The sequence below is a fragment of the Rhinopithecus bieti genome, unplaced genomic scaffold (assembly GCF_001698545.2).
Source record: "Rhinopithecus bieti isolate Rb0 unplaced genomic scaffold, ASM169854v2 scaffold_46482, whole genome shotgun sequence".
Taxonomy (NCBI): Eukaryota; Metazoa; Chordata; class Mammalia; order Primates; family Cercopithecidae; genus Rhinopithecus; species Rhinopithecus bieti.
Genome location: NW_016818769.1, coordinates 266,489 through 290,171, shown reverse-complemented (window position 1 = coordinate 290,171; position 23,683 = coordinate 266,489). Strand labels below are relative to the sequence as shown.

The 23,683-nt window shown below is 36.3% G+C and overlaps 1 protein-coding gene across 1 annotated transcript in view; it reads left to right on the top strand.

The window, feature by feature from the left end:
* Positions 1-23,482, top strand: part of STXBP3 (syntaxin binding protein 3) — a 48,120-nt gene extending 24,638 nt beyond the window's left edge. The window contains exons 7-16 of the mRNA XM_017857469.1: positions 2,811-2,906; positions 3,038-3,095; positions 7,827-7,892; positions 9,050-9,130; positions 10,461-10,599; positions 10,847-10,953; positions 12,399-12,491; positions 14,478-14,563; positions 21,647-21,795; positions 22,727-23,482. Of these exons, the coding sequence (XP_017712958.1) occupies positions 2,811-2,906; positions 3,038-3,095; positions 7,827-7,892; positions 9,050-9,130; positions 10,461-10,599; positions 10,847-10,953; positions 12,399-12,491; positions 14,478-14,563; positions 21,647-21,795; positions 22,727-22,821 (970 nt within the window). The 3' untranslated portion in view covers positions 22,822-23,482. The remainder of the gene's footprint in view (positions 1-2,810; positions 2,907-3,037; positions 3,096-7,826; positions 7,893-9,049; positions 9,131-10,460; positions 10,600-10,846; positions 10,954-12,398; positions 12,492-14,477; positions 14,564-21,646; positions 21,796-22,726) is intronic.
* The last annotated feature ends 201 nt before the right edge of the window (positions 23,483-23,683 follow it).

Below are 23,683 nucleotides of genomic sequence, written 5' to 3'. Positions count from 1 at the left end.
ATAGTTTTCTATCAAGGAATCATCTTACTATATCTCTGTATCATTTATGGTGTGTGTTATGTTTTACATACATTACAAATGTTATTTGATATCATGATTTCTAAATCCAAACTGGTATTTGTCAGCTAAGATTTACTACTTGAGTACACTAATAAAAATGAAAATTAGTTTTCTGAAATTTTATGTTTAAACTAATTTGGTAGTTTTAAGATACAGACACGTGATAGTTATGATACTGTTTTTTTCTTAAATACTGTTTTTGTATTTTCTATTGTATTTTATTTGCATTCTGGTCGAATCTTGGTTTCTGAGTTTTTCTCTGTATTATCTGTATTAATGTTAGATAACACAGCTATTTTTCTAATATAAAAGTTATTTTAAGCAGTTTATTCAGAGGGGATATTATTTACCTCTGTTACCCTTTAGGTCTCTAAACCTGCATTGCTCAGAAGGTTTAGAAGAGAATAAATAAACCAATGGATAGTAAAGGATTTAGTTCCAGACTATAGATATAAATTTTAGACATTTCTAACCTAATATTTAAAATATGTATCTCTTTAGGTTTGCTGGCAAGCAAAGCAAGGTTTAATTTTTTTTTAAGTAGAGACTTTTTTAAAAAGCCACTATACTCCCTTCTTTCTGATTCAAAAAAAATCAGAGATAAGAATTCGATGGGAGTAAAGCTCCCTGTGGTTTGGGCTCTATCACAATTTTTTTTTTTTTTTTTTTTTTTTTTGAGACAGAGTCTCACTCTGTCACCTAGGGTGGAGTACAGTGGCATGATCTCAGCTCACTGCAGCCTCTGCCTCCCAGGTCAAGTGATTCTCCTGCCTCAGCGTCCCAGGTAGCTGGGATTATAGGCACCCGTCACCACACCTGGCTAATTTTTGTATTTTTAGTAGAGGCGGGGTTTCGCCATGTTGGCCAGGCTAGTCTTGGACTCCTGACCTCAGGTGATCCGCCTGCCTCGGCCTCTCAAAGTGCAGGGATTACAGGGGTGAGCAACCACATCCAGCCTTCATCACAATTTTTTATGGAAACAGAATGCAAAGCAGGAAGCTCTAAGTGTCCAGATTCAAGTTTTCATGTTGATGACTTCTTTAACTTTAGGGGTTTTTTTTGTTTTTTTTTTTTGAGACAGAGTCTCACTCTGTTGCCCAGGCTGGAGTGCAGTGGCACAATCTCGCCTCATTGCAGCCTTCGTCTTCTGAGTTCAAATGATTCCTGGCCTCAGCCTCGCAAGTGGCTGGGACTACAAGTGTGCACCACTGCGCCCGGCTGATTTTTGTATTTTTAGTAGAAATGGAATTTTGCCATGTTGGCCAGACTGGTCTCGAACTCCTGGCCTCAAATGATCCACCTGCCTCAGCCTCCCAACTAAAATGGGATATTCATATCACCTGAGTATTGTCAGGCTTGCTACTCTTATCTTTGTTTACAAATCACTTATAAGTCAAAGGTATTGTATAAGAACAAAGTGGTATTTTAAATGACAAAAGGGCTTTCATCCTTAGTGCAGCCTTATATAATTGAGCACAATGATTCTATCTTTGGACATCTGTAATCCACACAGGTGGATGGTTTTATAGAATTAATGTGTAATTTATGAGGGCTATAGAAACGATTATATTCATATAGCGAAGTCTACATTTATTATTTGTAGTTCAGAGCTAGGAAAACTCAGTGCAGTCCTTCCTGATCTTGACTCAGGAAATCAGGTAGTTCCAAGAATGATTCGATCTTCTCTAGTTCCACAAATGGAAGGAAGGTATCTGCATAAAAAGATAAGGGGAATCAGTCAGGAAGCCCATTTTGAATAGCTTCATGACTCCTTTAAATTGTTGCTCACTTCAGTAGAACTCATTAAAGCTATCACAATTTTTATGGCTTACATTAATTTTTTTTTCTCTCATTTTCTTTCTCATTCTGTAAAGGAGATGTGGTTATAGGGTTGGGGAAGAATAAAGAAACAGATGATAAATGTTTGTGAATTTTGTACCAATTCTGAAACATCTTCAATATTTAATAGGTTATATTGGGGAGGATATTCCTGTTTTGTTTGTTTTGTTTTGTTTTGTTTTGTTTTGTTTTGTTTTGTTTTGTTTTGTTTGAGACAGAGTCTTGTGCTGTCACCCAGGCTGGAGTGCAGTGGTGCGATCTCTGCTCACTGCAAACTCCACCTCCCAGGTTCAAGTGATTCTCCTGCCTCAGCCTCCAGAATAACTGGGATTACAGGCGTGTGCCACCACACCCTGCTAAGTTTTTGTATTTTTTTTTTTTTTTTTAGAGATGGGGTTTCACCCTGTTGGCAAGCTGATTTTGAACTCCTGACCTCAAGTGATCCGCCCCCCTCGGCCTCTGAAAGTGCTAGAATTACAGGCGTGAGCCACCACACCTGGCCAATATTCCTGTTCCTAATGGAGATTTGATCATTGTACTGTGGGTTATTAGCACATCAAAACAGTGTTTTAGGCAATTAGAACACGAAGCGTTAGTATATTCAGTCTTGTTCTTAATTGTAGCACGTTGAATTTTTCTTTATAAGATATAATTTTGCTGAACTAAAACTCTATAATAATGACACCTAAACCTAACATTTGAAAATGTCTTGGTAGTCTCAGTGCTTGTTTTTAATGTAAGGATAGCAATGTGCCTTAATTTTGAGTAGGTGTTCATTACCCCCCTAAAATAGTAGATTTTACTTTTCAGTTTCTTGAGTTGTGTCTTGAAATTATTGCTTGTAAAAATGTTTCTTTTGATTTTGGAGGGAAAAAAAATCAAAAAATTTTAGTGCTTCTCTCTACTTGTAGATATAAAACAGATGGAAAAGAAAAGGAGGCCGTCCTTGAAGAAGAAGATGACCTCTGGGTTAGAATTCGACATCGACATATCGCAGTTGTGTTAGAGTATGTGAACCCATTTTAATTTTTATTCCATGTTTTTTAGACAGTATGTGATAGTAGATTTTATAACCTTAAGATAGTTCTGTAAAGAATTATATCTTAGAAATTTAAGGAATTCTCTCACAATTTGACAGGGAAATTCCCAAGCTTATGAAGGAAATTTCATCAACAAAGAAAGCAACAGAAGGAAAGGTGAGTCTTACTTAACTTTCCAAATAATAGTGAAGGTGAATTTTAAACTTTGTTTAAAATCTTTATTTTATTTCTTTAACTTTTTATTTTTGGAAAATTCTAACACAGAGGTAGAGAATGAACTCCTTCCTACATACCCATTGCCTAGTTTCGGTAGTTAACAACATTTTGTCTGTCCTGCTTCATTAAAATGTTTTTATTTTATTTTTTGAGACAGAGTCTCACTCTGCCACGTAGGCTGGAGTGCGGTTGCACCATCTCAGCTCACTGCAATCTCCATCTCCCAGGCTCAAGTGATTCTTTTGCCTCAGCCACTCAAGTAACTGGGATTACAGGTGTGCACCACCATACCTGTCTAATTTTTTGTATTTTTAGTAGTGACAGGGTTTTGCCATGTTGGCCAGGCTGGTCTCGAACTCCTGGCCTCAAATGATCTGCCCACTTTGGTGCTGGGATTACAGGTGTGAGCCACCGTGCCTGGCCATAAAGTTTATATTCAGGCCATTTAGTCAATTTTATCAGTGCATTGTTGGGATTTTCTATTGAGATATAATTTATAAGTAAAGAACAGAAATTTTAAATTTACAGTGGATAACTTTTACTTATATGTACACTTGAAACCACCACCCAAATCAAGATACAGAATATTTTCATCATTCTAGAATATTCCCTCTTGTCCTTTCCCAGTCAGTACCCATCCCGCCAGAGGTAAACTCTATTCTAATTTTCATCACCATAGATCCTGTTCTTGAACTTCACATAATGAGATTCACCTGTGTTACATATTTCAGTAATTCATTTTTTCATTCGTGTATAGTAGTAATACTGTTATGTAAATATACAACAATTTGTTCATCTCCTTTTGATGGACATTTAGTTTATTTCCAGTTTGGGGTTATTATGAACAAAGCTGCTGTGGATTTTTTTGTACATGTCATTTGGTGGACGTACACACTCTTTCTCTTGGGTATATTAAGAGTAAAATTGTTGGGTTATAGGGTAGGATTGTGTTTAGCTTTAATAGGTGATGCCAAAAGTTTTGCAAAGTGTTTGAACTGATTTATATCCCCATCAGCAATAATTGAGTGTTCTAGTTGCTCCATATTGTCCCCAACACTTGATATATTCTTGTCTTTATTTTCAATTAAAATTTCATTGCATGAGGTGGTATCTTATTGTGGTTTTAATTTCAGTTTCTGTAATGTTCTTGTGCATATTTGCCATTTGGATATTCTATTTTGTGAAGTGCCCATTTAAGGTCTTTTGCCCTTTTTTAATTGAGTTGTCTGGTTTTCTTACTGATTTGTAGAAGTTATTTTCTGGATATGATTCCCATACATGTATTTATGTATGTATATATCTTTTGATGAACAGAAGATTTCAATTTTAATGAAATCTAGTTTATCAATTTATTTCTTTTATACTTCTCTGTACCCTTAGAAGTCTTGGCTTACCCTGAGGTCTTTAGTATATTCTTCTGTTTTCTTCAGGAAGAGCATGTAGTTGAATTTTGTTTTTTTATTTAGCCCAAAAATCTTTTAATTAGAATGCTTGTTTAGTTCATATATATTTCATGTAATTTTTGATATGGTTAAATTTATATCTAGTATCTTATTTGTTTTCTCTTCATTTTTTATATTCTATTTTCCTTCTTTATCAAGTCTTTTTTTTTTTAAATAAATTCCATTTCGTCTCCAATATAAACATTTGTGTTTTGCCTTTTAGTCCTTCCTTTAATTATTATACTGGAAATTTAAAAATGTATTCTTACCCTAGTTTAATAGTATAATTTTGTCATGTCCTGAATAATTCAGGAATCTTATAGTAGTTTAACTTCATTTATCCCCTTTCTCTTTTATGCTGTTGTTTCATGTATTTTACTTCAACATACGTTATAAACTCAAAATGTTCTTTTGTTTAGAAAAAAACCCCAAAAAATAAAAATAAGATGTTACTTTATTATAAACACTCAGTAGACCTTTATTATTACCCACGTATTTATACACGCTGGTGCTGTTTATTTCTTACTGCTCTTCAGTTTTTCCAGCTGGGTTAGATTGAATTCTCCCAGCTTTCTTTTTGTCTGAGGATATCTTTGTTTTGCAGTTTTTTTCTGAGATACTTTGCTGGATTTAGAATTCATAGTTGGTATTTTTTTTCCTTTCAGCAATTTTAAGCTTTCAATACATCACCTTCTGGCTACTGTAATTTCTGCTGAAAAGGGCAGCTGTTAAGTATTATTGTTTTCCTGAAGATATACTGTGTTTATTAATATTTTTTCTGTGTCTTTGATTTTTAGCAATTTGACCATGATATGCCTTACTATAATGTGGTTTGCTTGCTATTTGTCCTCCATGGGGTTTGCTGAGCTTCTTGAGTCACTGGGTTGATAACTTTGATTAAATTTGTAAAATTCTTGGTCATTATCGCCTCAGATCTTCATTTTGTCCCATTTTCTCTCTCCTCTCTTTCTGGGACCCCAGTCAACATGTTTTTTGGATCTCTTGACTGTATTCTATATCTCTTACATTCTGTTATCTTTTTTTTTTTTTTTACCTCTCCGCATTGCAATCAAATGTTCTCTATTAACCTGATTTTGATTCCCCTACTTCTGTCTTCTTTTGTATTCAGTCTGCTGTTAAACCCATTCATTGTATCCTTTTGAAAACTGAGGTATAAAGTAAAATTTTCCCTTTATAGAATGCAGTTCTGAGTTTTGACAAATGCACACTCTCATATAACCACTACCACTATCCAGATATAGAATAATGTCATCACCCCCCAAAATGTCCTCAGGCCCCTTTGCAGATAACCCCTTAACTCAGTCCCCATCCCCTGACAACTACTAAGCTGTTTTCTGACCCTGTAGTTTTGCCTTTTCCAGATTGTCCAATGAATGGAATAATACACTATGGCTCTTTTCATTTAGCATAATGCATTTGAGATTCACTCATGTTGCAATGCAAGAGTAGTTTCATTAGTTTTTATTGCTGAGTAGTATTCCATCATATGGGTGCACCGCAATTTGCTGATCAATTTACCAGTTTCAGAACATCTTAGTTTTTCCAAGTTGTTGGCAATTATGAATCAAGCTACTATAACATTCACCTTCTTCATATCAGACATTCATGTCTATGAACAGATGTTATGTGCTTGGGAGGATACTTAAGGGTGGGATTGCAGAATCAATAATAAATGTATGTTTAAGTTTGTAAGAAAATTTCAAGCTATTTTTCCAAGGTGGCTGTACTGTTTTCCAGTCCCACTAGCAATGTATGAAAGTCGTCCATTGTACTTTTAACTTAAAGTCTTATATTTAACTCTAGGACATTCATTGGATTTTTAGAAAATAAATTCTAATTCTCTGTTAAAATACTCCATGTTTTGATCCACGTAGTCCATCTTTTCCTCTGTTTCCACTTTAACATAAATATGTTATTTTGAAGTCTCTTTCTGCCAACTCCATCTTAGGTCTACTTTTGTGAGTTTCTTTGTTTTACATTTTGAGGTGTTCTTTTCTTAGCTTTTTTATTGGTTCATAATAACTGTACATATTTATGAAGCATGTAATATGTTTACACATGCATACAGTGTGTAATGATCAAATCATTAGAATTTGTGTGTTTAGAATACCCATCACCTTGAACATTTATTATTTCTTTGTGATGGGAACATTTCTGATCTTCTCCTCTAGCTATTTTGAAATACATAATATATTGTTAACTATAGTCACCATTGTGATATCAAATACTAGAACTTATTCTTTATCTTGGGTCTACTTTTGTTGACTGTTTTATCACTTGAGTATCAGTCACTTTCCTGTTTCACCTATTAATGTTTTATTGTGCTAGACATAGTGGATGATACATTGCAGAGGTTCTAGATGATGCTCTCTCTACAGAGAATGTTGAGTTTTGTTCTGGCAGGCGGTTAAGTTGCTGAGGAATAATCGTGATTCTGTTGTAACTTCATGTTAGACAATGTTATGGTAAGCTTATTTTGCTTTTGCACTGAGTCCTAAGGCATAGTCCCAGGACTGAATGTCTAGGATGTTTACTTAGGTCTCTTTACTTTGTCTCGATCAGGGGATGCTAGTATATTCTTAGCACTAGGACCCCTCTGAAATTTCTGTCCAACATTTAGCCACCCATAAGTTGTTCTTTACTATACCTTTGAGGGTTATGCCCTGTACATGTGCAGCTTAGGGGTTCAAGGACAATCTCTCTACACATTTTTGGATTATGTTCTGTCTAGCTCCTTTCTCTTTAGCACCCTGCTTCCCAGAATCTACCTCACAGCCCCAAGCTCTTATCTCCCTTTTTTTTTTTTTTTTGGCACCCAGAGAGAGAATTGCTCTCTATTTGAACTGTATTTCCTTTCAGTGGTGTGTGTAAAACATCTTTAGGGGAAAGGCAGGGTGAGTGTAGGGATCACCTTTGGTGCTTTCCTTCACTCAGCTGTCTCAGCTGTGAGCTATTTTTATCTATTACTCGAAAGCTTTTGTTTTATTTATTTGTCCAATCTTACTTATTTATGGAGGGAGAGTAACGTTGATATCAGCTGTGTTATTGTGAGTGAAACTGGAAGCCTCCTAAATTCTTCTTTAAAAAAATTGTCAAATAATCAGTAAATTACTAGATTTAATAATTCGTAAAACTCTAGGATTTCAAAGTTGTAATATGGAATAACTGAATCATAGGTTTGCCTTAAAAAATGTTTGATTTTTCCTAGACATCACTTAGTGCTCTTACCCAGCTGATGAAAAAGATGCCCCATTTCCGAAAACAGATTACTAAGGTAAGCAGTATTATATATGAGATACCTAATTAGTTTTAGTTTATATTCAGTTCTGTAGTTCGGTTTAGCAGTAAGTGTCATGGAATACTTGGTATTAGTTATACTCTAAAACTTTACTATATAGGTCTGAGAAATATCCCATATATCTAAGCTTCTTCATAACCTCTCTACATGTATAACCTAGATTTATCTGAATCCAGCTTAAACTTGTCTATATCTTTGTCTTGAATAGCCTAACGGTAATATTTATCAACCTTATAAGAAATTCAGCACTAGATCGACTAGTGGATGTTATTCTACATGTTTCTTTAAAGTAATAGTTACATATTAGTAGTTTTAAGAGCATTTAAGCTGTTTAGTCAGGTAAACTATTTTTTTGCTCCTTACAAATACTATCAGAATAATCTTAACATTTTTGTCATGTTGCACCCTAGTCAACCATTGATTTTTGTGTATGTTAAAATACTTGAAACATTTAGAAAGATAAAGGAATATGAACTTGAAGAACTTCTGGGTATTTTTCTCACTTTCTCTCAAACTCAACACAAATTTAACAATTCAACACTTCCATCCCATTTATGCTGTCTGTTGATTGCCCCCTGTTGTATTAGTTTGTTGTGACATTGGTATAAGGAAATATCCAAGACTGGGTAATTTATAAAGGAAAGAGGTCTAACTGACTCACAGTTCCACATGGCTGAGAAGGCCTCAGGAATCTTACAGTCATGGCGGAAAGCAAAGGGGAAGCCAGGCACCTTCTTCACAAAGCCACAGGAGAAGTACACACAGGGCACATACCAGATGCTTATAAAACCATCAGATCTCATGAGAACTCACTCACTATTATGAGAACAGCATGGAGGAAATCACTCCCATCATCCCATGATTCAAACACTTCCCATCAGGTCCCTCCCATGACACATGGGGATTATGGGAACTACAATTCAAGATGAGATTTGGGTGGGGAAACAGCCAAACCATATCACCTGTAGATCACATTCTCATTTGCTTCCTATCTTGAGCTGTTCCCTTGATTACATGTTACCTTCTTTCACCTCAGCCCATACTTTCTTTCAGGCGTGTCTCGAAATTTAATATTACCAGTTGCACAAAAGTCATCAAAATCCTTTAAATGATTGATTTCTTCTGTTTTTCAGCAAGTTGTCCATCTTAACTTAGCAGAAGATTGCATGAATAAGTTCAAGCTTAATATAGAAAAGCTCTGCAAAACTGAACAGGTATGTGCAGAGTCAGAAATACCTCTGTTCATAATAAATTTCCAGGATAAACTTTGTAAGTTAAAACCTAACATTTTGCTTGATACAGTGGTTGGTTTTTATAGAATCACAGACTCTCTCATCAGGGGAACCACCTAGGCAGTATTTAATATGTCATTCCCCACTAATATTAACAAGTAGTTGTAGAGTATCTTAGTAAACAGTCCCTCCTATTATATATTTTTTATTTAATGGAATGATTTAAATTTTGGGAGCATGATTTCAGGGTAGCATTGTTGGCAGGACTTTCTCAGTACAGCATTTAGTGTAGCAGCCTGCAGAGCTCATTTTACAAGGGGCCTTTTATATCATCCCTCAACTGTTTAGAGCATTGCCCCTAATAGAATACAGGCTGCATGTAATTTTAAATATTCTAATAGCCATATTAACAAAGGTAAAAATTAAAAAGTGCAATTAATTTTACTAATAAGTTGGGTGCAGTGGTGTGTGCTTATAGTCCCAGCTCTTCAGGAGGCTGAGGTGGGAGGATTGCTTGAGCCCAGGAGTTTGAGGGCAGCCTGGGCAAGACCCTGTCTCTTAAAAAAAAAAAAAAAAAAAAAAAAAAAGCTTTGACAACCTGATGTATTCAAAATATTATTTCAACATATAATCAGTATAAAAAGTTATTAATTAGATAATTTTGCATTATATTACTTCAAGTCTTCCGGTGTTTTGTAACTACAGCACATCTTAATTCAGACTGATCCCATTTCAAGTGCTCAGTAGTCATATGTGGCTAGTGGCCACTGTACTGGATAGCATAGGTTTAGATTAATGATTTTTGTGTTCTCTGATTTATTTTTTGACCTTTTGTATTTTGTACAAACAATAGTTTACAAGTGATGTTCATATTTTCTTGTGTAATGTCATCAGTGTTCCATTAAAATTTGACAAGATTTAATAATAGATTTTGTTTATTTGTTTTTTGTTTTTTGTTTTTTTGAGACAGTTTCGCTCTTGTTGCTCAGGCTGGAGTGCAATGGCCCGATCTCGGCTCACTGCAACCGCCGCCTCCCGGGTTCAAACGATTCTCCTGCCTCAGCCTCTCGAGTAGCTGGGATTACAGGCACCTGACACTACGCCCGGCTAATTTTTTGTATTTTTAGTACAGATAGGGTTTCACCATGTTGGCCAGGCTGGTCTCTAACTCCTGACCTCAGGTGATCCGCCTTGGCCTCCCAAAGTGCTGGGATTACAGGCATGAGCCACCGCGCCCGGCCAGTAATAGATGTTTTTAACTAAAAAATGAATTTTGATTATAGATCACTGACAGTATTTTATTTCCATTAAGGACCTGGCACTTGGAACTGATGCAGAAGGACAGAAGGTGAAGGATTCCATGAGAGTACTCCTTCCAGTTCTCCTCAACAAAAATCATGATAATTGTGATAAAATAAGAGCAATTCTACTTTATATCTTCAGTATTAATGGTAATGGATATAATCACTTTTTAATGAGTGTTTTACTATTGATCATAAAAGAATCTTTGAAAACTGAAAGACAGTTGCTGAACTTGGTTAAGATAAAAGGGAAAATATGAAATTGAGAGAAGGCTGAAGGAGATATAATTTGACTGTTTTTTATTTTAAAAGCTTCATTCATGGGTACTACCTAAAGCCTTGACATTATTTTGGTAGCAATTATGTGATTGTGCAGTCATGTTTTTACCTGTTTAAGGAACTACGGAAGAAAATTTGGACAGGTTGATCCAGAATGTAAAGATAGAAAATGAGAGTGACATGATTCGTAACTGGAGTTACCTTGGTGTTCCCATTGTTCCCCAAGTAAGAAGTCTTACGTGTGTGTATGCTTTATATATATATGTATGTATGTATGGTTGTTTGTATTAACTGTTTTTTTTTTTTATGTGGGTATTCATGTGGACAGTCTTCTTAAGTTCACTCTATAGATTTTGAATAAATAAGCAATTAAAGATTTTGTTCTCTTTTCCATATGTAATTTGGGCAAATGCAGTTTTCTAGTGAATTTGTATTTTATAGCTTCTGTCATAATTCACTACTTGTACTTTTGTCTTTGTGATTCATTTATAGCAGTTGTCATATTTTAGTTAAACATGTAACCTTTGACTATAATATGGCAGAGAAAATAAGTATTTTCTTGATTAAAAAAATTTAGGCTCGCTGGGTATGGTGGCTCACACCTGTAATCCGAACACTTTGGGAGATGCTGAGGCAGGAGGATTGCTTGAGCCCAGGAGTTCAAGACTAGCCTGGGCATCATAGTGAGACCTCGCCTCTACAAAAAACAAAAAAATAGCCAGGTGTGTTGGTGTGTACCTGTAGTCCCAGCTACTCAGGAGGCTGAGGATCTCGTAAGCCCAGGAGGTCAAGGCTGCAGTGAGCCAAAATCATACCACTGTACTCCAGCCCAAAGCGAGACGCTGTCTCTTTAAAAAAAAAAAGGGGGGGGGTTCAAAGTCAAATTTGGAAGGACTCTATTTAGAATCTCACTCTTTCCCATTAATTTTTTTTTTTTTTTTTTTTTTTTTTTTTTTTTTTTTGAGAGAGAGGCTCTCTCTGTAACACAAGGCTGAAGACAGGCTGAAGTGCAGTGGCGTGACCTCGGCTCACTGTAACCTCTGCCTCCCGGGTTCAAGCAATTCTCCTGCCTCAGCTTCCCGCCTGGGATTATAGGCACCTGCCATCCGCGCCCAGCTAATTTTTGTATTTTTAGTAGAGACAGGGTTTCACCCTGTTGACCAGGTTGGTCTCGAACTGTATCAGGTGATCTGCCCACCTTGGCCTCCCAAAGTGCTGGGATTACAGGCGTGAGCCACTGCATCCGGCCCCATCAACTATTTTTTTTCTTTTTTTTTTTTTGAGACGAGTCTCGCTCTGTTGCCCAGGCTGGAGTGCAGTGGCTCGATCTTGGCTCACTGCAAGTTCTGCCTCCCAGGTTCATGCCATTCTCCTGCCTCAGCCTCCCAAGTAGCTGGGACTATAGCCATCAAGTTTTATAATACTTTTATTTTAATAGACATATGTTCTGATATGATTATAAATAAATTTTAGCATTAAAGCACAAAATACTGTTCAGTGGAGTTATGTGACCACACTCAGATTTTTTAAAGTAGGCATCTCCAGTCTTAGTTTTAAGTCAAATACAATATAGTATTTACCGGTAAATTAAATATTTTTGTTAGGAAACATAAGAGTATTATATTTGAATAGAATTACTGGTTTTTAATTTTTTCCTCTAATTGTATTAGTCTCAACAAGGAAAACCATTAAGAAAGGATCGGTCTGCAGAAGAAACTTTTCAGCTCTCTCGATGGACACCTTTTATCAAAGATATTATGGAGGTAAAAATCATTAAATTTTTTTTTTCTACCTGAGTGCCCTCTTTTGAGTATTCTTTACTTTTTGTAGTTTGTGTCAGTCTGAGTATATGTATTGGGCAGGAAGTTTCTGCAGTGGTTGGAGGCTTCACAAAAGAGCCTGTATCTGGGGTCAAGGGAGGAGAGGAAACTTTAAGATTCTTTTTTTTTTTTTTTTTTTTTTGAGACAGAGTCTCACTCTGTCACTCAGCCTGGAGTACAGTGGCACAGTCTTGGCTCACTGCAACCTCCGCCTCCCAGGTTCAAGCAATTCTCTTGCCTCAGCCTCCCGAGCAGCTGGGACTACAGGCACACGCCACCACGCCTGACTAATTTTTGTATTTTTAGTGGAGACAGGGTTTCACTATGTTGGCCAGGCTGATCTCGTACTCCTGACCTCATGATCTGCCCACCTTGGGCTCCCAAAGTGCTGGGATTACAGGTGTGAGCCACTGTGCCCAGCTGAAGATTCTTTTCTTAAAGATCTCAGACAGACTCACACCACTGACTGTTTCAAAATAAATAAAAATAAACACATATATGCTTTATGAAAAATACTGCTTTGTTTTAAATAATTGTATGTGACATAAATATAATTTACTTGAATGAAAGTTCAACAAAATAACATTTGTATGTGGACCACTATTAGAAAGTGTTAGATGCCAATATTCTTGGAGATGTATTTGGATTAAAATGTAAACTTCATTATAGTTTGCTGTCAGATGAATCATACCTTTAATACTGTTTATGCTTAGAGAACATTATTCAATTATAGGAAACTACAAAATGAGCTAATTTTAAAATTATGAGCTTAATAAAATTATGACACTGATTCTTCGGTCATGATCATATAGTTTTTATTCCCTTTTTCCTTTGACTTAAACCAGTTTATACTTTCTTTTGGGAGCTAATTTGGTACAGTGCATAACTATGATTTCTCTGTTTTGCTTGGCTAATTTTATGTCATTCACACATGCTTAAACATATATGAAAAATCTAAAGAATTTAGACTTTGTTTTCTGTAACATAAGGATTTTTTGTTTTCTTTCTCACAAGGATGATGTAGAACTAAGTAGTTTCTTATGGCTAGTTTCTTTTTGTTTGTTTGTTTGTTTTGTTTTGTTTTTTAACATATTCCTGATCAGTTTACCATGGCTAGTATTTGTAAAATAAGAAATGACTTTCTTGAACCCCTTAACAAGGATTTGCATGTTAAATTCAGAAAATACACATTTGGATCCATGACAATCTTAGGCCTTTTAGAAATTCTCCTGAAATTTGATTTCCTCCCTTCTTGCAGTCTTACTGAAATGTTCTTGGACTACTGAGTACTTTGTGCCCAATCCATGTGCCCACTTGTTAATACTACTTGTACTACCATGCTGTAAAGCAGTGGTCTCCATACTTTTCAGTTCATGCACACCTAACCATAAAAAATGTGAGCATGAACCTATTGATTTATAAGTTAAGGATTACTGTAATAAAATCTAATCTATGTATACAGTATATTTATATACATACATATATCATAAAATCTAACACTGATAAAAGGGAAAATTTTAAAGAATAAAATGAAAAGGAAAACTTCCCATATCCCATTGGATTGTCTTGAGTACCCCTAGGCCATAGCAGTAGTAGCTATGAAGGGCAAAGCTTTAGAAGTGTGCCAGGACTGGATTAGAAACCCCTGGCACCATAGAACTAAAAGCTCTGATAAGGTGCCTGAAATCCTTATAACAGCATGGGGGCTCTCCAAATGAAGAAAGGGAGTCGTGCAGCAAATATTGGTTTAAGCAGTAAATGATTTCACTAATTTTGAAGCAAATAAGATTTGCGAGTTTCAAAGAAAAGGCTAATCTTATACTAAATATGTCTAAGATTCCTCAGTTGCAAATGCAAGTTTTGACCTTTATGCCAAACAGTCCTGCAATTTACAATTTTATTGATGGAATTAACTCTTTCCTTCCCTAGGATGCTATTGATAATAGATTAGATTCAAAAGAATGGCCATATTGTTCCCAGTGTCCAGCAGTGTGGAATGGTTCAGGAGCTGTAAGGTAAAATCTATAAGTGAAAATCAATGAAATTTTCATTCTACAGACTAAAAATTTAAAATGGTACACAGATAACTCATGTTTGGCAACTTTCTTTCAAGTATACAGTCCTGTAATTTTTTTTTAAATTGTTTTAAATGAATCCAGATAGGCAATATGAAAATGTACTTTATTATAAAAAATATTTTCATGAAACAATAAGTATTTCCTTCCCCACCTCCTCTTCCTTCACATAGCAGAGACCTTAATCCTTTTGATAATTATTTTGTGTTGAGGTACTTTAAACATTTAGAAAGATAGAGAATGTTACAATGCATACCCTTATGCCCAGTGCCCAGCTTATTAACTAAATCATTGTAAGTATAATTCAAGCTTCCTGTATATCACACTCTGGTTTTATTATTCTCCCTTTATTTTCTGTCCTGAATTTGGTGTTTATTGCCTGTATGTCTTTATACTTTTTCTACATATGTTTGTATCCTAAACAGTGTCTTGAGTTATATCTTACAGGATTTTCTCTTGATCTTTGGCTTTCAGCCGTTTAACTGTGTTATGTCTAGGTGTAGTTCTCTTTGTGTTTATTCTACCTGAGGATTGTTGAGTTTCTTAAATCTGCAAGTTAATAATTTTCATCAAATTTGGGACGTTTTCAGGCATTATTTTTTTCAAATTTTTTTCTTCCCCTTTGTCTCTCTTTCCTCTCTCCTTCCTCTCCTTCTGAAACTCCTGTTACACACAAGTTGGAGGGTTTAACATTGTCCTGTGAGTTACTGAGGCTCTCTTTTCTTTCATCTTTTTAAAATTTGTTATTGTACTTTTCACATGTAGAATTTCCATTTGATTTTTTTTATTTCCATTTCTGACTGTTGAGATTCCCTGTTAACTTGTTAGCATATTTTTCTTTTTAATTCTTTGATCATATTTATAACTGCTTGGAAGTCCCTGACATCTCAGTCTACTCAGGGTTAATTCCTATTGAATGTCTTTTTTTTCCCCCAAGTATGAGTCACACATTCCTGTTTCTTTGTATACTAATTTTTGGTTGAAAATTGGACCTTTTAGATAATGTATTATAGCAGCTCCAAATTGTTTTAGTAATTTGTGTGGACTTAAACTATGGAATCTTTCTCTCTTGCTCTCTTGTAGCCACTGATGTCCTTGTTGAGTTTTTAAAATTTTAATTTTTTGTCTTAGCTTCTAGTGGTTGCCCCTGTGTCTGTGTAGTTTAGAGGTCAATCAGTTATCTGTTCAGACACTTCAAGCCTGTATGGCTTCCATCCTCTACTGATCAAGCTGAGTGTGGGGTTAGGGGTTGCATTCCAAAATAGGCAGTTCTTAAGTCTCCCTTTATTTATTTATTTATTTATTTATTTATTTATTTATTTATTTTAAATAGAGGCAGGGTCTCTCTCTGTTGCCCACACTGGAGTACAGGAGTGTATGGGGCATGATGGTAGCTTATTATAAACTCAAACTCATGGGCTCCGGTGAGCCTCCCACCTCAGGCTCCCAGGTAGCTAGGGTTCCAGGTATGTGCCACCACACCCAGCTAATTTTTTAAATGTCTTGCAGAGGCAGGGTCTCACTGTGTTGCCCAGGCTGGTCTTGAACTCCTGGGCTCAAGCGATTTTCCTGCCTCAGCCTCCCAAAGCACTGGAATTATAGATGTGAAACACTGCACCCAGCCCTTTTTTCCCTCATTTTTTTTCCTGGACTTTCTCAGGTTTTCCCCACACGTGCATAGTTTAGCAGTCCATTAATAATGTGCAGAGAGCTTATCTTTGGCTTCTTTACTTCTGGGATTTCCTTATTAAATTTGTACCTGGCCAGGTAGAGTAGCTCGTGTCTGTAATCCCAGCAGTTTGGGAGGCCAAGGCGGGCGGATCACTTGAGGTTAGGAGTTCAAGACCAGCCTGACCAACATGGTGAAACCCCATCTCTACTAAAATACAAAATTAGCCGGACATGGTGGCACACTCCTGTAATCCCAGCTACTCAGGAGGCTGAGGCAGGAGAATCGCTTGAACCTGGGAAGCAGAGGTTGCAGTAAGCAAGATCACGACACTGCACCCCAGCCCAGGTGACAGAGTGAGACTCCACCTCAAATTATTTGTTTGTTTGTTTGTTTGTTTGTTCCTGATTGGCTGCCCATCCTAAGTTGAGACCACACCTAGCAAAGTTGCAGGATTTTGTACTCGCCTCACTGCCCCACTTTGAATCAAGTCTTCCACCAATTTTGCAGTAAAGCTATAATTTTTCTCTGGCTGAGCTGGGAGAGCAGTGAGGGTTAGATGCAGCCCAGGATAGAAGGTTACATATTTACCACCACCATTCTTACCAGATACATTAGCAGATATTCAAGATTAAATGCTTCTCAATTTGTTGTCTACCTATGGTTTCCAGTTAACCTGAAATGTTTTGTTTTGTTTTGTTTTTTGTTTCCCCCCACAATTTCATCCATGTGTATACTTGTTTTCTCAGAGGGGAATCTCCTGACCACCTTATTCTGCCATGACCACAAGTGCTCTCTATATTATGTTTTTAAACTTAATGTAGTATCATATTGTGTGTCCTCCTGCAGTCTGCTTTTTTGTTCCCTCACATTATGTTTGTGAAATTTATTCCAGACTGATACATGCATAAATTTTCACTGCTAGTTGGTATATAGTTATATGAGTATAGCAATTTATTCATCTCTTTTCCACGTGATAGAAATTTAGGCTTTCTCAAAACTGCCATAATTACAAACAGTATGCAGTGAGCATTCTTGTACTTTTACATGTATCCGGGTAGGGTGCTTGCCTTGGACTGAGGACTTTTCTTTAGTTTTATTTTTTCCTTTTCTACAAAAGGTTTGGAGATTATGTTATCTATTTATATTCTTGTAGCAGTTTATTACTGCACATATTTGACTCAACAAAGTCTAAGATTAATGAGTATCCCTGCCTTCCTCTTGAACAATACAAGAACCTTAGACCAACTGGATGTAAACCATGCACCCCTTAAATGTTATAATACTTCATTTTTGTTCACTTTGTATCTTTTTTACTCCCCATATTACTAAGCGGCATTATTGGTTTTTTAAAATTCAGTTGTATGTGCATGTGAACCTGTTAAATCGCCCACCACCCCTTTTGTGTGGGCTCAGTTTCTTTCTGAAGTGTATCCTTTCATGTGGGTCTGTTGGTGGTAGTCTTTTTTATTTTTTTCCGAGACAGAGTCTTGCTCTGTTGCCCAGGCTGGAGTATGGTGGTGCGATCTCAGCTCACTACAGCCTCTGCCTCCTGGGCTCAAGCAATTCTCGTTGTCTCAACCTCCTGACTAGCTGGGATTACAGGTGTGCACCACCACACCTGGCTGATTTTTCTGTTTTTCGTAGAGATGGGGTTTCACCATGTTGACCAAGCTGGTCTCAAACTCCTGACCTTGTGATCCACCCACCTCAGCTCCCAAAGTGCTGGGATTACAGGTGTGCGCCACCGCACCTGGCCAGTGGTGGTAGTCTACAGTTTTGTTCGTTTCTTCATTTGGTCGCTGTTCTTAGCCAGCTATGAATTTCTAAGAGCTGAGGTATGTTCAGTCAACACTTGTAGAAAATATTCTGCTGTTTCCAGGGTTCTACTTTAGCTCTTGGGAAGGTGGAGGGGGTCGTGTTTTCTGTCACTCTTGTACCTTGGTGAATAATTAGCCTTTTTTCTCTGGTTGTTTTTCATCCTTGGTTCTGTGTATTCCCTGTGCTATGTGTATCTGAGGATTTATTTTTGTTTCTTTCTTCGGGATTCATTTATGTTTCCTGAATCTGAGGATTTATATCTTTCATAAATTCTTCAAATATTGCCACTTATGTAGTCTTGGTTTTGTTGGAACATCTTATTCTGTCATAATGTCTCTTAATCTCTTATACTTTTTTATTTCTTCTGCTGGTGTTTCATTCTAGAAATTTTTCTTCAGATTTAGTTTTCAGTTCTTTAGGTCTCTCTTACCCTGTGTCTTATCTGTATAAGCTGTTTTTTCTTTTTCTATTTTCAGTGACTTTATTTTTCTATTTTAGAAGTTCTCAGGTTTCTTTTTTAAACATGCTTGGATTTTTTGTTACTTCTTATTTTGTCATACTTTCGATCCTACTTTATTGTCTGTTGTCATATTAAATATACCTAATTTGTAGTCTGTATCTAATAATTTCACTGTTTTACACTCTTTGGGTTCAGTTCTGCTGCCTTTTATTTCTGCAGACTCATAGTTACTTATTTCCATATGTGTTTTGTACTTTTGAATGTTGAGTTTATTTTGGTAGCCAGCATTGAGAGCGGGTCCCTTCAGGCAGGTTTTGCATGTGCTTTTACCAGATTAGAGGTTTTTTTCTTTTTGTGTTAATTTCTCAGTCTGGGTTTCCTCAGACCAGGAAGGTAGTATAATTAACACCTAAGACTCTATGTGACAGGCCTGTGGCTAAATTATCAGGGGAGAAGCTTCCTTGCATCTACCCTTGCATTTGAGGATGTCCTGACCTTATGCCGGGTGTCAGCTCCCAGTCTCTACCTTGCACAGTACCGAGGGGTCGGCCGCTTGTTTGCTAAGATCGGAAAATACTCCACAAGGCAGACCAAGCCTCAACTCAGTTTACCATTCTAGTATTTAGCTTCCTTTTTACCAATAGCCCCTGGAGATTTCTCTGACTTGTTTACTATCAGCTATGCTTTAAAAACATGTTTGCTCTTAATCAGTGCTCCTTGGTGCTATTTAGAGGGAAGTTTTCAGGATCTAGGGATTTAATTATCTTTATATCTCTCAGTCTTCACACATATGTGAAACAAATTAAATATAATCCCATTGCTCTAAAATTGCTATTCAGAAGCTTAGAAATTATTAGAATTGTTTTGAGCAGTGTTATCTCCTTTTCGTTTGCCTTCTTACTCTATTTCTGTCTGTGGAAACAGTTTTAAGCCAAAGTTTTGTTTTAATATATCCTTGACTTTGTATGGGAACAAGAGTGGGTCTTGTTCCTGTTTCATCTTTCAAAGGGGAGGGAAAATTTTAATCTTTAAAATTTGTTTCCTGTTGTTCACTACATCATTCTTTAAGTTAATGAATGGAAGCGATCATCTGAAAGGCTAGATTAAGAATTTTTTATTTTTTGAGACAGAGTCTTGCTCTGTCACCCAGGCTGGAGTGCAATGCGTGATCTTGGCTGACTGCAACCTCCGCCTCCCAGGTTCAGGTGATTCTCCTGCCTCAGTCTCCTGAGTAACTGGGACTACAGGCATGTGCCACCATGCCCAGCTAATTTTTGTATTTTTAGTAGAGATGGGGTTTCACCTTGTTGGCCAGGATGCTCTCGATCTCTTGACCTCGTGATCCACCCACCTCAGCCTCCCAAAGTGCTGGGATTACAGACATGAGCCACCACACCCAGCCGAGAACATTATTAAAAGTTTGCTGTGGGGCTGGGTGCAGTGGTACACACCTGTTAAGTCCAGCTACTTGAGACTGAGGTGGGAGGATTGCTTGAGCCTAAGAGTTCGAGGCTGTAGTATCCTATGATGGTGCTGGTCCGCAGCTGCTACACTGTAGCCTAGGCAACATAGCAAGACCCCATCTCTAACAAAACAAAAATTTGCTATGAGATCCTATATTGCAAGGCGTTCTAGGTCACCCAGAACAGTGACTCTCAAAGTAGGTAACAAAATGAACCATTGGGTACTTATTTTTACCTAAAAAAGAAGAAATTAAGTTTTACTAATATATACTAGTACACATATGTCATTTACATGTTAATATATTTGTTTATAAATGGATATGTTTATTTTGAAATATTTACTTTTCAAATAAAAGCTAAAAATTTTTACCAGTGGAGCTTGTGAACAAAAAAAGTAATTCCTATGATCTAGAGCAATGCTAGCCAATAGAACTTTCTGCAGTGATAGAAAGGTTCTATATTGGCACTGTCCAGTATGACAGCCACTGGCTACATGTGGCTATTGGGTACTGGATATGTGGCTAAGTATGGATGAAGAACTGAATTTCTTATTTAATTTTAACTAATTTAAATTTAAATAGCCTCATGTGGCTAGTGGCTACTATATGGGACTCTGGGGATCTAGAGCAATCTGGAGGAGGAATGGTAAAAGTAATGACTACTGTTTATTGAGTACTTACCTAACACCAGCTTCTGTACTTAGTGTGTTCTGTACATTGTTTCATTTCATCCTTGTAACAGCCTTTAAGGTTTAGAGAGAAGTTAAGTAACTTGCTGAAAGTCATACTGAATCAAAAACAAGCAAAATAAAAATAGAAACCCAGGTCTAATTCTTAACAGCCAACCTCCTACCATCATAGGTTCCTGAATTCCATTCCAGCAAGGAACAATTGAATACACATCAGTTCCAAAGTAATACTTGCCCCTTTCCCCTTCACATCTTCAAAACCTTTTTCAGTGCCACTGTCTAATTTTTTTTTAATTTCAAGAAACTGCAGACTTCTCAGGTATATTATTTCTTCTTATGAAATAATAAGGGAGGGTGTTAGCTCTACTCTACAGGTTAAAATGCCAGCCAGATTATGCACAATTTTTAAAATTGTTCTTGAAATGTGGCTGTCCTACTTAACTCTTGGTGCTTCAGTCATACTATGGTTAAGTCATTTCCTTAAAAATCAATGTAATTGGGCCAGGCATAGTGGCTCACGCCTGTAATCCCAACACTTTGGGAGGCCCAGGTCGGCAGATCATGAGGTCAGGAGTTCAAGACCAGCCTAGCCAACATGGTGAAACCCTGTCTCTACTAAAAATACAAAATTAGCTGGGTATGGTGGCACGTGCCTGTAACCCCAGCTGCTTGGGAGGCTGAGACAGAAGAATTGCTTGAACCATTACCCGGGAGGCGGAGGTTGCAGTGAACCAAGATCACTCCACTGCATCCAGCCTGGGCTACAAAGTGAGACTGTCTCAAATTAAAAAAAAAAAAAAAAAAAATCAATGTAATTGGTAGCAAGTTTAAGTTTGGTTAGGTTAGGCTTTTTAAGTCTACAAGTATTATGGCTTTGGAAATATTTATAACATGTTTACTTTTTTTTTAAATTACTTTTTAGTGCTCGCCAGAAACCCAGAGCTAATTATTTAGAAGACCGAAAAAATGGGTCAAAGCTGATTGTTTTTGTAATTGGAGGGATTACATACTCTGAAATGCGTTGTGCTTATGAAGTTTCTCAGGCACATAAATCCTGTGAAGTTATTATTGGTAAGACTTTTGTTTTCTTCTTTTCTGTTTTTAAACACAAACTCTAAATGCAAAAGTATACCTGTAAAATGTTATCTCGTGTTATACATTTGAGACAAAATGTAATGCAAAAAAACTGTTAACCATAGAATGTGTTTTATCTGATGTGTGCTGGGTTTTTTTTCCTGGTTGACTTTTTGATAGTTTTATTTTCAAATATGCTTATTTGAGGAAAAGGAGCTTGCTCCTTTAAAATAGTAGGTTCTATACATTTGTTTAACCATTAAATAGTTTTTGATGTACAATTACATTTCTACTTAAAAAATATTTTGAATTTTTTGTGGCTATGGACATGACATTGGCAAGGCCTGTGTGGAATTAAGTTTTAAGAATTTCAGGCCAGGCTAGTGGCTCAGGCCTGTAATTCCAGCACTTTGGGAAGCTGAGGCAGAAGGGTCACTTGAGGCCAGGAGTTTGAAATCAGCCTGGGCAATAAAGCAAAACTCCGTCTCTACAAAAAAATTAAAAAATAAGAATTTCAGTCAAAGCCAATGATAGGCAAACTCTCCTGACCCATGGAGGTGCTGGATCTGTGTGTTAAGCCTTGACCTGCAGCACTGCTTAGTGGGTCTCTGTTATCGAACAATAACTGTTGTAGTGCTAAGGATAGGGTAATCCCCAGTTTTGCTCTTCAGTGTGCCAATGTCTAGCACTAAGTAGACAAAGCACTAGGAATGGCCACTGTTTCTGCACAGTTACTGAGCATGCTCAATGGTGAAGAAGGATTGAAATATTGCAGTGTAGGCAGATTTCAGGAAGATGTCTTAGAGAAATTTTGTTACATTGCACCAGGCTACTGCACTTGACATACTTGAAGGACAACACATTATATTAAGCGAAGGAAAATTGATTTAACTGCTGGCCTCTGAAAAAGTCTCTTTTCTCCTACCAGGTTCTACACATATTTTAACACCCAAAAAGCTGTTGGATGATATAAAGATGCTGAATAAACCCAAGGATAAAGTCTCCTTTATTAAGGATGAATAGCTTTTCTTTTTGGAGGGTTTAGAGATTCTTACTAATATGTTGAACTAAAATAGAAAGAAAATGTTGCTGTCATGTAATTTAAACAATGTAAATATTTTATGGAATAATGGCTTTTCAAATACATTTCTTAAGGAACTGTTTATGATTATGTATTACTGGATTTGTCATTTTTGATAATTTAAATATTGCTGCTGCTTTGTAGATGATGGTAAGAAATGTTAAAATGCTTTCTAAAAGGAAATTTTTTCACCTTTGGAGCAGAATATATTAGAGTTGTGGGTAATTTTTCACAACCACCTATGTACATACTAATTACCCATTGGATACTTAACATCTAAATGTCTCATGCTGAAGTATAGTTTTTTGGGAAAGAATAATTTTAAATAAAGAGACTGTAAAAGTAAAAACTGTAAATGTGTATGTATGATAGAACTGTTTCCTCTAAGTGTAGTTTTTCTTTCAACTAAAATTCACAGTTTGTTTTATGTGCAAAATAATTGTCATTAATAAGAAATGGAGTAATTTCACAGTGTATGAGTACTATTTTGCAACATAGCTTAAAAGAACACAATTTTATATTAATTCTGAAATCAAGTATGTTTAAATTAGAAAACGCAAAAATAAATCATGAACATTCTAAGAGAAAATAAATATAGAATTTTAAAATTATTCTGGTTTGTTTTTTCTGTAGGGGAGAGGGGAAAGTTAGAAATTTTAAAAGTTGTAGAGTAACAAAGAAGAAAAGGAATCTACGGTAATACTCCCACCAAGATACCTCCTAATGACTTTTTCAAAAATAATGTAATCTCTATGTAGGGTTAGATAATATATGTCTGCAGATGTGTTTTGTTAAACAAAGGGA